Source organism: Lotus japonicus, chromosome 6 (genome assembly GCF_012489685.1).
Source record: "Lotus japonicus ecotype B-129 chromosome 6, LjGifu_v1.2".
In the NCBI taxonomy this organism is placed as follows: Eukaryota; Viridiplantae; Streptophyta; class Magnoliopsida; order Fabales; family Fabaceae; genus Lotus; species Lotus japonicus.
In genome coordinates, this window is record NC_080046.1 from 63,402,467 (window position 1) to 63,416,852 (window position 14,386).

The following is a 14,386-nucleotide window of genomic DNA, read 5'->3' on the forward strand; positions in this document are numbered from 1 at the left end:
ATGTCATGCTGCAATTTCTGGTGTTAAATTGTTGTTTATTTGGCCTTTATGTGACTACAAGTGCTGGCCAATTGCAGTATTAGTACTAGTGATGTCTTCAAATTAAAGAACCAGGTATAGAATGGAAAACAAGCTATGGAAAAAACAGGGTAATTGATTCATCCCAACAACCAATACTGATTCAATTCATTAAGTGAATATAGCATTCATTACATAAGGATCTTTTCAACAACATTTGCATTACATTCAACAACACCAACAACTACTGCATTCATGACAAAACCAACTTTTGATTCAATTTCATTCAACTACATCACCAAACCTAGAAATACTTTGACAAAGCTACAGCACATCCTAAAACTAACAACACCAACAGCACATTGCTCTTCAAACCTTCACTTTTCAGCTTCAACTTTAACTTGGCAATCTTCTTGTCTTTCATTTCATTCTTGTCTTCCATGATCTTACCAAAAACACAGACCATGATTTCCTCCATGTCTCCACTCAGCTTAGCAAATTTCTTGTCCATCATGTCATCAAGCTCTTCAACAATCTTCATCTCTACATTCAATTTGGATGAATCCTCATTCTCAGCTTCACATTCTACTTTCTCCCATTCAAAGAAACCACAGCTCCAATTTTCCTATACCACATACCTATCAATCAGTACAAGGGATAGACAAAGGCAAATTAAATGCTAAGATTAATGAGATTAATCCATAAATACCTTCCAATCAGGACATCTCCAAAACAACCTTCCTGGATTTTTCTATGAATTGGATTTGTACAGAATCACTTGTTTGCCACAACCACAACTTCTCTCTTGCAAAGGGGTGCAGGAATTGGACGAACGAGCACTGATTCGTGTGTTCTGGGTCGAGTCGCGCATCTGGGTGTTGTTCCTCGCCATAGCGCACTTCTGGATCTGGTTCTGAGACTGCATCTTGTGCTTCAACCTCGCGTGCTTCCACTTCGTTAACCACCGCTACCGCCGTCGCCTTTCCCCGTTCAACCTCGCGTGCTTCCTCTTCGTTCACCTCTGGTTCTCCAACTCCTTCCCCTTCTTCGACATTCTCTCTTATTTTATCTTAGGTTTAGTTTGATTTTGATTTGGGATTAGGGTTAAAGGGGGGAATTAGGATTAGTGATAAATATTAGTGTTTTTTAATTATAATAATTCATTAACAGATTTTAAAAAATTATAAATGCATACGTGTATATTGTGAATGAGATAGACAATTGCCACATAAGCTTAAAACACACGCAGGGACTTATTTGGACCAAAAAAATTTTCATAGGGACCGGGAATCGAAAAAAAAAATTTCAGGGACCTATTTTAATGTCGGGAACAATTTCAGGGGCCTTTGTATGTATTAAGCCTAAATTGAATATTAGAAGTAGACCATTTCTAAGTAAACTAAACCTTATGATACATTGTTTGTGGTTACCCGCTGCATATTTTAAAATAGAGTCCTTTGCAGTTTTCTCCCTTCTTGCCTCCCCATCTTTTTAAATTTTTTGTTTCACTATATCAGCATTTTTTCAATGTGTATACGTGCAGATTCTTTAGAGGGCGCTAGAAACTAAGTTACTATATTTCAGCAGTAAAAGATAAGGCTGAGAACTCAAAGGTGGAAAAGACAGAGTAAACTGTTGTGTACTTGCCACTTGGTGGTAGAAATTATCTGTAACTATTAAATAAGCTCTCTAGTCTCTAGTGCTAAACGTTATACAGTTAGAGGCATGCTTAGTAGCAAGCTCAAGTCTCCAGCTACAACTACAACTGTAAAGAATTTTTACTCGCACATCGTATGAGTAGATTGAATATAACAAAATAAAATGTACTTAATCCAAATTTCTGTAGATTGAAGTCTAACTACAGCTTGAGAACATACATGTAACCTGACAGCCAATCACTTCAAATGTTATTTATTTATCTTATTCCCCCAAATCTATAACTGGATACATACAACTCTGATTTATTCACTCTAGATTACATAGTTAGCTATCTTCAAGGAAAAGGTGCCCTGAGTTTCATCTGAGTTTCTTCAATGTCAATGGCAAATCCTTTTCCATGTTGCTTCCAATAGTCTGCCATTGGGCTAATCATCTCTGGCTCTGGAATCTCCAACCTTGAACTTTTCAGGCTCTCTGAGGAAATATTGTACTTGGAATCCCTCTCATGCAGCAGGTCTGGCCTCACTAGCCCAGGGCTCACAGCTTGTGGAGACATCATTAGGGCTGGTGCACCCAAAGGAAGCCTATCCCCTTCATTTCCAATGTCCACACCCACATCAGAAAGAACACATGCAAAGGTTAGACTTCTCAAAGTAATGCTACTCAAATGGGTATCAAAGATCACAGCACAACCACATTACTAACTGGCTGATACAGAATTTGAAAGGGAATTTTTTGGTAGTGCTATATGCACAATATACAAAAAAAAAATGTAAGATAATTAGTTGTGCTCTTTAGTGTGTGTTCGGATGAGAAAAAGGTGTAACAGATTTTTATCTCATTCCAATGAATGCTAGCATTTTCACTGGTAGTAACTGTATCCAAACATTGCCTTGATAGTTCTAGATTCCTTGACAGTTGTGATCAATTGTAAGTCTGTAACTCACACTATTGTTCAAATATTTGTATGAAAAGAAAATGAAAACATAACAAATTTGTATACCTCTATCAGCCTGCCATGTACACCAGAATTTGCCATAAGTTTTGGCAAGGCTTTTGAGCTCAGGCATCCCAATCATCTCTGGAACTCTAGGATTCACCCAAAGACCTGCTTTTATCTGCACCATCCAAACTAGCCCTCAACAATTTTCTACAATGCATGTCATTTCACCCAAGAGGAAAAAAAATGCAATGAATTTAATAACCAAAGCAGAATCAGTAGGTGAAAAACCTCATAAGCATGAGAATGCCAAAGCTTCTGCTCCTCTGGAGACAGAGTTTCAAAGATATCATCAGATATTATGTACTCCACACCTATCACAAACCCAATATACACATACATAAAGATGAGTTTCTCAAACTTGGAATAAAAACAGAGGAAAAAACAGAACAGAACAGAGCATTATTACCAAGGAGACGAGCGTTGGGTTCATCGGAATCGTAAACGGCGCACTGGACGAAATCATCGGTGAGGTGGGAGCAGTAGTGGTGTGTCTCAATCTGGCGAGACATGTCATGGCTGTACATGGCGAAGGTGCACACATGCTGGCTCATTTCCTTGACTGGTTCCAGTGACTGTATCATCATTGCACCCTTGTCGATCACATGCTGCGTCACGCTCACGGCTGCGCCGGGAGTTGGCTCTGAACCCTTAGCCGGCGTTGGGCCCGGTGACTTGTCGGTGGAAGACATTGGTGTTGCAAGTTATGGAGGAGATGTGAGTGTTACAGTGTAGCACCTCTTCACCTATGTTTGGTTATAAGAAGAAGAAGGTGATGATGATGGAGGAAAGAGAACGTGAGTTCTGGTTTTTGTTCCACGTACACATGCATGGTTGCTTGCGTGTAGTGGGACTGTGTTGCCATTTGTTAGAAGTAGTAAGAGCTCACTAACAAACAAGTAGGGTTGTTGAAGTCAATAGATATAGATTAATCCATTTTCATCAAATTTTATCACTGAAAATAAAATATATTTCTTTCTATAGTTTCTATTTCAGTTTGGAAACATGTGTAACGATGAGACCAAAATGGGACCATCGCAAAAGTTAAGCATAAATTGCTTCTATTTATTGTGATTTTAGTTTTATCATAATTTTCTACTGTATATCCAAACATGCAGTTATTGCAAGCCCTTAAACGGGTAAATGGTCACATTGGTCCCTGGATGTTCGCACCGACTTCAGAATCGTCCCTGGATGAATTTTATTAGGCTCGCGGTCCCCAAATGTGGCAAAAAATAGTCATATTAGTCCCTGACGTTAAAATCTCCTAACGTCCGTTAACCCTATTAATAAAAGTCAACATTTCTAATTTTCTTTCACTTTGGTCCCTTTCTTCTTTCTTCCACCCTCTTCACCCCCTTCTTCCATCATTTTCACCAAAATCCACCCCCCATCGGGCTTCAGAAACCCATAACGTAAACCCACAATCTTCACTTCCTTCATCTTCATCTTGTTCATCTTCACTTTATTCATCTTCCCCAAAAACCCAGAACTCCACCTCATCCGACCACCACTCCAGCCACCTCCCACATTTAAACGACCAACCTCCACCACGTAAACCATCTGATTCAAGTTCTCTGGTCACCACCCCCCTCACTCCAGACCTCGATGAAGATATATCTCAGATCTGTGTCCAAATCCCTAAACCCGGATTTGGGTACTGCTCTTTGGGGAATGAGAGAAAGGATAAACCAGATTTGGGTCGGAGGTTTGAATGAGGAAGGAGGCTGGTTGGTTCGTTTACGGAAGGTGGGTGTGGCTATGGATGTTGGGTTTTCAGTGTTTGGTGAGAAAAGCTTCAGATTGGTGGTGAAGGGGGTTGATTTGGCTTAGAGATGAGGAAAGTTGTAAACTTTACGGTTGAGTGTGGCTTGGATGTAACTCTGTTTTCTGTTTTGTATTATATTTAAAATTCAAATTCAGTGTGATGAATGATCAACCTCAGTTCTTACTTCTTACCAGGCATTGGTCAGATTAAAGGCATGGTTTTTTTAAATGCATTTTTTAAACCAATTTCCAAATGATATTGTCCACGCTTGGGTGTTTGTGAACGGGGCAGAGAAGGAGTGCGCTGTGATGGTTTTATGTAACAATTTGTCATCCTTAGAAATGGCATTGTAAACAGGATAGGAATAGTAGGAAGCTTATATTCAATTTTCAGAAGTTGTTACTGCTTTATTTCATTTTCTTCAATTTCAATGCTATCGTTTTAGGTGCATTTTTTGTGTTTATTACTGCCTAACAGAATATGTTCTGCAGGTGATTTGCCGGATAGAACACTATTAGGAACAGTCCAGGTTTTGACCCCAAGCAATCATGCTAACACACCTCAATTTTCTGAGCCAATGAAATTTGATACCATGAACATTGATGCTGTGATCAGAACAAATGATGCTGAACTCGGAGAAGCAAATCAAGACGAGCCAAAATCTGGAGATCCATTGGATTACTTTCTCCCTCCACCACCCAAAGCTAGATGCTCCGAGGAGCTGCAAGTTAGTTGTGTTAAAAGTTAAAATTGTTTGGTAACTCAGTCATTGAGTACCATTTTGTTGCAATGTAAGGTGGCATGTCATTACTTATTTAAGCTGGTTCGTTTTGGTCTTTTTCTTTGGTATTGTGTAAATATTTAGTTGTGTTTTCTCTTTTTTGAATCTGAGCAATAGCATTTTTTGGTATTGATATAATATTCCATATTTGTATTGTCTTTGAATTTGATCAAATGAGTTTTGGCAATTAAAAGTTTCTGTTGAACTGTTTGATCTTCTTAATTTTCCTTTTTAGTAGCTGTGCTTAATAGGCCAGACACAAATACTTTAGGCCACAACTTCTGTCTTCCTTCTCAATATATGAATATAATGTACTTTGCAAGTTGGGGCTATGGTACTGTATTGTTGAAGCTAGGAATGGGTTGATTATTTCTCTTGATTGATTGTAATGGGTTGGATATTTGTTTTTTGGGTATTTTTGTTTTGGTTGGTTTTTTACTCATGGAGGGTAAATTTGGTGTTAAATCTGAATTGGGTTTGTGTTAAATCTGGGAGAGAAGGTTTGGGCATGGTTGGTTGAAGAAGGAGAAGAAGAGTGTTGATGATGATGATATGAAAAAAGAAAAAAAAAAGGGGAATGGGTTGATGAAGAAGGGGAGGAGTTTTTGGTGAAGATGATGGAAGAAGGGGATGAAGATGAATAAAGTGAAGATGAACAAGATGAAGATGAAGGAGGTGAAGATTGTGGGTTTACGTTATGGGTTTCTGAAGCATGATGGGGGGTGGGTTTAGGTGAAAATGATGGAAGGAGGGGGTGAAGAGGGTGGAAGAAAGAAGAAAGGGACCAAAGTGAAATAAAATTAGAAAGATAATGTTGACTTTTATTAATTGGGTTAACGGACGTTAGGGGATTTTAACGTCAGGGACTAATATGACTATTTTTTGCCACATCTGGGGACCGCGAGCCTAATAAAATTCATCCAGGGACGATTCTGAAGTCGGTGCAAACATCCAGGGACCAATGTGACTATTTACCCCCCTTAAACTCTTCTGTTTCATTTCATGTGTGATTAATGTTGTAATAGTTATGAGCATGTCAAAGAAAAGTTCTCTAGGATTATATTTGTCTATTAAAGAGTGACTTTTACAAGTGAGGATATATCCCCAAATTGTCTTATTTTTCAGTCCCAAAAATAAAATTAACTGTATCAAATTTATAATTGATATCATAAGATTTCATTGATAAAACTGAAAATTGAGTTACAAAATAAGATAAGACAGAAGATTCAAAATGTGAAAGGTAATCATGTGGTCTATAGCCTTTTTTTCTTCCCCATTTTCACTCCTTTGTTGATTTGTCATTAGGGACTGTAAGGGCTTGAGGCCTGTACTTGTACCTCTTTGAAAGAATCAAATAGATACAGAAGTTGATCAAGCTCACTATGGAAAGGAAAAAGTAGAACAGGTTAACATGGTTTCTGTTAATATTGTTCCCTGCTAACCAGCCCCCACTTTTAGTATGCTTGGTGGCACCATTCACACACTTCACTATGATGGTACTTAGAAAATACCCCAGTGCCATAGAGGTCCAAAGGAAGCAGGTTGATGTGGATTTAAGCCCTTTTGGTGACTCTGAGTAGAAAAACTGAAGCAGCCCCACATAGGTAAACATGTCAGCTATGCCAAATATGAAGTACTGGAAAGAAAGCCAGAAAGTGCTTATGGGCAATGGCTGAATCACTGGAAAAGCATCAAGCATGTTGTTTTCAATGGCCACTCTTTTCCTTTTCACCTCTATGATTGCAGCCACAGCCATGGATATGGAGGAGAGTATTAGGCCAACTCCTATGCGCTGCAAGTGGGAAATTCCGGTAGGAATACCGGTGAATTTACGCAAAAGAGGCACGAAAATGCGGTCATAGATAGGGACAATTATGACTAAGAACATGACTGGGATGATTGGGAGGGATGCTGGTGGGATGTGAAAATGTTTGGTGAAGCTGGTGTCCATTGTGTAGCCTTGTATGATTGAAAAGGTTTGGAGCTGAGCTAGGCAAAGGGTCATTATAATTGTGCAGCAGAATATTGGGACCATGCCAAGTATGATTTTGGCATTTTCTACTTGGGTAACCCTGCAAAGTTTCCATGGGTTTGGAGCCTCTGAGTTAGAGTTAGATTGCTCATCAAAATTTTCTTGGATGGCTGCTCTGTCCAAGAACCTGTGAAAAGGAAACTTGAGTTTAGAATCATTTTTTTATAATGTTAACAGAATTATCTTGTGCGACAAGATCGGTAATAGCATGTTTAGTTCCATGGTGGATTGCTTTAGAATTGTTTTTGGATTCGGTGCAAATTGTGAAACCAAACATGCAATATAACCTTTTACTCTAACTTTGTATCCCTTTTTTACTTAGTTATGAGTAAGAGAGATATAGCTATGTGAGTATTTTTGGACATGATTGGTGTTGAACCTGAAAATGTCTCTATGAGGTAGAAACTCTATCTCCACATCAGCTTCCTTGTCCTGTCCAATCTCGTATAGTTCTGTTGGATCCTCAGGCAAGGTAAGACTTCTGTTGCGCAGTGCAGCAACAAATACCTTGAACATACATGACCAAAAATTAAAACAGCTTGATCAACACAGTATGATTCTTAAAAACCTCCACTATTTCAATCTTCAAATTAAATTTTGAAGCTCATTTCAAATTTGAATTGAAACCTTATAGTCAAAATATCAGCTTCTTATAGTCCAAGAGATAGAGCTTCGAACTGTTTATTAGCATGTTTGGATCTGCTTCTCTTTCATCAAAATTAGTTATGAAACATAGAAACTACTCACATTAGGTTTTCCCCAAAATTGATTACGGCTTCAGAACCAATGAGTTTCCAAACAAGCACTATATCAGATTAAACAATAAGGCTTACTATAGGGCATAGATACCTGTATGATCTCAGTGAAAGCATTTGACCCTTGAGGTAGACGAATTCTGTATAAAGGCAATCCAGCTGCAAAGATTATGATGCCCAAAAGTATAGCTATGGTGCCAATTCCAAAGCCCCAATCCCATCCTTTGTTGATTTGGATCCACACAATGAAGGTTAAGCTGACAGAACCACCTAGGCAAATAGCAAGTAAGAGAGTGTTGAAGAATGTGGACATTTGCATCGCTTCTTTTGGGTCATTTTCATCAAACTGATCTGCACCGTGTGATGGCAATGCAGCTTTGGTTCCTGCACTGCCTAAGGCCACTAAGTACAGGCCAATGAAGAGAAAAGCTTCATGGCTTCCACTCAGTGTTTCACAGTGATCAGTTGGATCATTGATATTGCAGATGGCTGGCTTCAGGCTAGAATAGCGTGCTTGGACTGTCAGCAATGCAAGTCCCTGCAACACAGTTCACAATAACAACTTCATGAATTATTTTTATTCATTAAGTTTACACAAGAAATTAAAATCTTTAGTTCGACTAACCTCTTTAGCAGAAAATAGAGTTTTGTACTTGAACTTTTAAGTAGATTTTTGTCAGAAAATTGGTTGATAATATGTGAAGATGTTTTAGTTGATTAGAGGTTTGCAGTGTTATATATGTTGAAGATGTGTTAATATATGAGGGAATCTTTGCTTAGAACTTACCACAAACTCAATGAAGCCAGAATAGATAACCGATTTGTACCTGCCAATCCATGTGTCAGCAAGGACAGCAACAAAAATAGAGAGTATGTAACTGGTACCCATGTAGTTGGTGAGCATGTTAGCTGCATCTGCTAGATCATAATGCATGACCCCATTGAAATATGGTACCGAGTTCACAGCTAGGGAGAAAGTTCCCATGTTCTCCAAACCAAGGAAGGCTGCACCCAAATCCAAATTCAAGTCACTGCATCAATATACACCAAAAAAATGTGCAAAGATAATCCTAATTCAAGAAAGCAAAGAATGATGTACTTTCTGGTTTTAACAAAAGATTGTCTCTTATGGCTAAAGATTCGTGAGTCGCCGGGAGTTTGGGACACGCACTTGCAGGTGGTTTCTGGCGTCCACAAATTGCAGAGTTTTTTTTAATAAACTCTGCAGTTTGTGGAGGTCAGAAACGTCTACAAATTGTAGGTGTCGCGGTGTCTCCTAAAAGATTGTTGTACATGAATTGCCACTCTTCTCTTCTTATTCATTTGTTACCTTTTCTTGGAAACTTCAAAGGGTAATTGATATACCTAGATTAGCTTGTAAATATTTTTCTTGCTTTTGAGTAGAACCATGACGGTTGTGTTTGGCATCAGTTTGAGTGTGCACTTTATATTGTGTAAAGTGAATGTAATTCTACTTTCTAGTGTTTGGATACTAGTTGAGCATATCATAAATGATCTTTTATCTCAATTCATTAGAATAGTTATGTTCACTTTTTGTTTTCAACTCCATGTTAACATATGTTTGCTTGTACTAGAGCCAACATCCATCTAAACCTCAATCGCTATCGAAACACACACCACATAATCCATCTTCCATCTTAACTTGGGTTCATCTTTCTTGTAAGTTGTTTATCACTAACAAGGAACAAATCCATATTCTTACCCAAATGGGATAGTATGATTACCTAGTATGAGCAAAGAAGCTTTCATCCCCCCATATTTGAACTTGAGAGCAGTTCTTCCTTTCCAATCCACTTTATTTTCATCAACCAACTGAATCTCTGCTTCCACCTTCGAATCAACAACCTCAAACTTTTCCTTCATCAACATAAATGAAAAACATGAGTAGAAGAAAGTTGAAAGGGGGGTGGAATTAACAAAGGAATATACATACCATGGCTTTGCCTCTGCAGAGCAACTTAGGTAACAAATTCAAATGAAAGAGCTGAACTGGTGAAAACACAATGGTAGCAGGGAAGACCAATGTCTGTCTTTATATACATTAAATTCAACTAAACAACCCAAATAAAAAACAAAAAACTTTAGTAATGTGTAAAACGGATATAGTTATGGTGCATCATCATTACTATTTGGAATGACTATAAACGGTTTTATTGAGACAGAATACGCTAGCTGTACTTGGCAGATGGTGGCAAAATGTATTTACCTGGGATTCTCCGATCTTGGAAGACAATGTTCTGGTTGCAGTCTATGTGAGAGAGAAGTGAAAGATGTCTTGGATAATGCAATGATAGAATGGGTTGTCTATGGAAAAAAACTCATTTACCATTATTCTACCGCTTAATGCGTTGACCATGAGCTGAAAGATTAGTCTCATAACTGTCGCATGTGGAAGTATTTTGGTTAACACATGAGTTTTGTTTATTTTTTTGTCTTAATAGATGTCCTCATCTGTTCATCTGTTCGAGACATTGTAGATGTCTCTCCCAAAAATAATTTTCCTCGTGATTGTGATCTCACCCTTACTCCGGTTCCTGTTTATCACTAGATCAACAACTTATTGATCTTCATGGGGTTATTTAACCCTATTTTAAGTAATAAATAATATTTAAGATAAGTAAATTATAAGTTGAGCAATTGCTCTAATACCCTTGTATGGGTATTAAATAATTGCTTTGGTACCCTTGACGATGAGAGAGTCTAGTATCCTTTAGTTCATCATTTAGACCGTAAAACACAGACTTATAAATGTAAAAAAAATTGTTACAAAAGAAATCATGATAAATCAAAGTAAAAGGCAGGTAACGCCTCCATTTTTTTTTTGGTACTAAAAAAATTACCTTATAAACTTAAGCATTTATTTATTTATTTTTTATAAATAATCCTACAGAAGTAGAATGGGTTTAAATAACCTCATAGGTTAAGTTAGACGAAGCCATGCTAGAATGAAAAGAGATTGAAAAGTGAGATGGAGAAAAGATAAAATCAATGTGAATATTCCAAACGTTACCCTCACAGTATCCTTATTTAAATGCTAGAGTAAAGTTAAAACTGGCACAACCTTATATAATAATACATGTTTCATGTTATGACAACCTAGTTGAGATGATCTCTATGATCTCCATAAAACAATATTGCTGTGAAACTTTGCACTCTGTTTAGCATATGTCTATACTCTATAACTATGTAAATGTAACATTGTAACAAATCCAAGGTAAAGTAACAAAGTTAGCGCATTGCACAGCAGGAAGTTAGTTAATAAGTTTTTTTTCATTCATAAGAGTTAAAAGTTAAACTTCCAACATTTACTGAAGGGATAAAGTGCTGAAATTACTACGTCAACTCTTATACACGGTTTCCCTTTAATTTTTCATTTTGTACCAATAGTAAAACAGAGATAATATGCTTTTACTAAAATTATTACTTATTGTGAACTAAAAATGTAATTTATTATTATAATTAAAAAATGTACCCGTACAAAATAACTAATGGAAAACTTCATTTTATATGAGGAAGGTGTATGTTAATTTTACTTAAAGTAAACCAACCGAACCCAAACCAAGTCTTCATGTATAAAAGTGCATTAGAATACAGGAAATGCATATCCATTTTCAACTCCAGTTTTCTGTACTCAAACCAATCAGCTTCAGTCATTTAATATCTGCCATGCAACAAATTCTATATATCTATGGACTCCAACACAACCTCCAAACCCTTCTCAAGCTTCTTCAAACTGTTACTCGTCTCATAAGCAGAATTCTCAAGCTTCTTCAATCTGTTGCTCATCTCATGAGCAGAAAACTCAAACGTGTCCTTCTCCTTATACCACTCTGCATCTCTTCCTATCTCTTCCGCGCTTAGCCTTCCTTCCAACCTCATGGTCTTACCTTCTGCAGTGACCTTCACAATGCCACCAGAATCTACTTCAAAACAAACATTGATCTGAGGCAACGCTGGCACCTCTATCTCCCCGAGGAACAAGTTGTCATTAGTCCTGCTTTCTTCTCCTTCGTACACTTTGATCAAAACTCTAATACCGGACTCTGAGTTCCAGTTAGCTCTACATCTGCGTCTCAGTTTGTAGCCATGGAGGGAGATGGACTCTATTCTATCTACAAAAATAAAAGAATTAAGTTACTCAGGGATATGACATTTATAACTTTACATAGATGGTTTTTAATGGACTTGTCACAATCTCATTTGTGAGACACAAAATGAAACAACATTTGGGACAACATCAATACTAAAAAGAGAAAAATGGAGGTAGTAGGTAGACTTTAACGTACCATATATCGGACCAAGTATCGTGGAGAGTTGCTCGTTTGGAAGATTGTGACAGTCTTGAAAAGTATCGCGCACGTAACTAAGGTAGTAACTACAATTCTGATCATTAAAATTGATGGAGAAAGCTCTCTCATTCTTGGTGGGGAGCATGGTATTCCTTGGAACCACCACAGACATAACACCACCATTTATCTCAACTCCAACACTGTGTGCCACAACATCCATCAATAACATGTCTTCCACCTCACCGTTCAACATCGCTGCCCGGACCGCTGCACCATATGCCACAGCTTCATCAGGATTGATAACATTGCAAAGCCCTGAGACTAAATCATACCCACAGTAGAACATGTCATTCAACAATTGCCTAACCATTGGAATTCTAGTAGATCCCCCTACGAGAACAACCTCATGGACTTCACTTTTATCAATTTTTGCCTCAACCAGGCACTTCTCCACTGTCTCCATGCACCCATTGAACATATCCATGTTCAAAAACTCAAAATCCTCCCTCGTAACAGGGACATGTAGATCAATCCCTTCCAACAGAGATTTAAGCAAAATGAGGGTACTGGAATCGTAACACAATGCCCTCTTTGCTTTTTCACACGCTGAAGTTAACATCCTCATGGCTTCGGCATTCTCACTGATGTCCTTGGTTTTATTTCTCTTGAACGCATCCACAATATTGTTCACCAAATTGTTACTGAAATCCACACCACCCAAATGGGTATCTCCAACTGTGGCCTTAACCTCAATCATCCCATCTTCAAGAGTCACCAAGGAAACATCCAAAGTACCACCACCAAGATCATATACCAGCACATTCTGCTTACCCTCTATCCGTTCCTTCTTGTTCAACGCATAAGTAATAGCAGCTGCAGTTGGCTCATTCATGATCCTCACCACATTGAAACCAGCAATTTCCCCTGCATCCTTAGTGGCCTGCCTCTGTGAGTTGTTGAAGTAAGCAGGGACAGTGATCACAGCACGTGTCACTTCATGTCCCAGATAAGCTTCAGCAACCTCCTTCAGCTTTAACAACACCATGGAAGATATCTCCTCAGCTGCAAGCTTTCTCTCTTCACCTTTGTAAGTTACTGCAATAAGGGGCTTGTCTCTGGCGCCAGGGACAACCTTGAAAGGCCATAGCTTCATGTCTTGCTGAACTGATTGGTCAGAGAATCGCCGACGGATCAAACGCTTGACATCAAAAATGGTGTTGTGTGGATTCAGGTCTAATTGCTTGATGGCAGCATCACCCACTAACCTTTGAGTGTCAGTGAAGGCAACGCAGGAAGGGGTGGTGCGTCTGCCTTGGTCATTTGGAATGATCTCGACATGGTTGTTTCTCCACACGGCAACACAGCTATTGGTTGTGCCAAGGTCAATGCCTATGGCTTTGCATTTTTCCCGGTTGCCATGGCAGAGCTTAACCACTAGAGAGCAAAGAACAGAGAAAATCTGGTCTTTGGGATTCCAAAATGTGAATGAGTTAAGACTGAGACAAGCAATGAACTTATAGGCATAGAAAACAAACTTATAGACTTGGGAAGTTGGTGAAGCAGCAGGAAAATACATTGAATACTGTTAAGGATTGGGATTTGGGAAAGAAGACATGTTTCTGTGATCATTTATTTTCTCATTCTGTTTCCAAGACAGTGCCCGTTCAAGTTCAATTTGGTAATGTGTGACACTGACTTGTTGATTTTTTGAATGTCTTTTCATTTCCTTTTTAAAAATTAAATTACGAAAACATAAATTCTTCTACATGAAACCTGAATCTTAGTGAAACAGCAAACATTAGTACTTTTAGTTGCTCTCTACCATTATTTGAAGTCAGATTTCCCAAGGGAAAAAAAATAGATTACTAGCCATAGACACTCTTCTATATAACTTTCCCACTCAAACCCACCTAATACTCCTTCCCTGTCAGTTGTTATAATCTGTATCTTCTCTTCCATTTACCTACACCTTTTCTTTGGCTAGCATATAATTAAAATAGTAGAATGTTATAGTAGTCCAGAAAATAAACAAAACTAAATTGAAAACTAAAGAAATAAAACAA

General features: G+C 38.1%; 3 protein-coding genes and 1 long non-coding RNA gene across 5 annotated transcripts; all 4 read right to left on the reverse strand.

The window, feature by feature from the left end:
* Window positions 1-153: 153 nt before the first annotated feature.
* Window positions 154-867, reverse strand: LOC130723690 (uncharacterized). The gene is made up of 2 exons (XR_009014335.1): window positions 728-867; window positions 154-643 (listed from the first exon to the last, which is right to left on the reverse strand). It is a non-coding gene; the product is annotated as an uncharacterized LOC130723690 (long non-coding RNA).
* Window positions 868-1,682: 815 nt separating this feature from the next.
* On the reverse strand, window positions 1,683-3,571 carry LOC130725899 (oil body-associated protein 2B-like). Its single transcript, XM_057577089.1, has 4 exons — window positions 3,087-3,571; window positions 2,909-2,991; window positions 2,681-2,795; window positions 1,683-2,268 (listed from the first exon to the last, which is right to left on the reverse strand). Exons 1-4 carry the CDS (start codon window positions 3,367-3,369, stop codon window positions 2,012-2,014), a joined length of 738 nt encoding a protein of 245 aa, XP_057433072.1. The 5' UTR covers window positions 3,370-3,571; the 3' UTR covers window positions 1,683-2,011.
* A 2,806-nt stretch (window positions 3,572-6,377) lies between these two features.
* LOC130726242 (protein NRT1/ PTR FAMILY 4.5-like) lies at window positions 6,378-10,369 on the reverse strand. 2 transcript variants are annotated; one of them, XM_057577479.1, is made up of 7 exons: window positions 10,241-10,369; window positions 9,968-10,085; window positions 9,759-9,891; window positions 8,801-9,018; window positions 8,108-8,551; window positions 7,638-7,765; window positions 6,378-7,385 (listed from the first exon to the last, which is right to left on the reverse strand). In XM_057577479.1, exons 2-7 carry the CDS (start codon window positions 9,968-9,970, stop codon window positions 6,506-6,508), a joined length of 1,806 nt encoding a protein of 601 aa, XP_057433462.1. In that variant the 5' UTR covers window positions 9,971-10,085; window positions 10,241-10,369; the 3' UTR covers window positions 6,378-6,505. The 2 variants fall into 2 exon arrangements, with proteins under 2 accessions (XP_057433462.1, XP_057433463.1); XM_057577480.1 differs by lacking the exon at window positions 10,241-10,369 and having other exon boundaries at window positions 9,968-10,141.
* A 1,089-nt stretch (window positions 10,370-11,458) lies between these two features.
* On the reverse strand, window positions 11,459-14,350 carry LOC130727012 (heat shock cognate 70 kDa protein 1-like). The gene is made up of 2 exons (XM_057578339.1): window positions 12,321-14,350; window positions 11,459-12,146 (listed from the first exon to the last, which is right to left on the reverse strand). The coding sequence occupies exons 1-2, from the start codon at window positions 13,897-13,899 to the stop codon at window positions 11,713-11,715; spliced, it is 2,013 nt and encodes a 670-aa protein (XP_057434322.1). The 5' UTR covers window positions 13,900-14,350; the 3' UTR covers window positions 11,459-11,712.
* Between the last annotated feature and the right edge of the window lie 36 nt (window positions 14,351-14,386).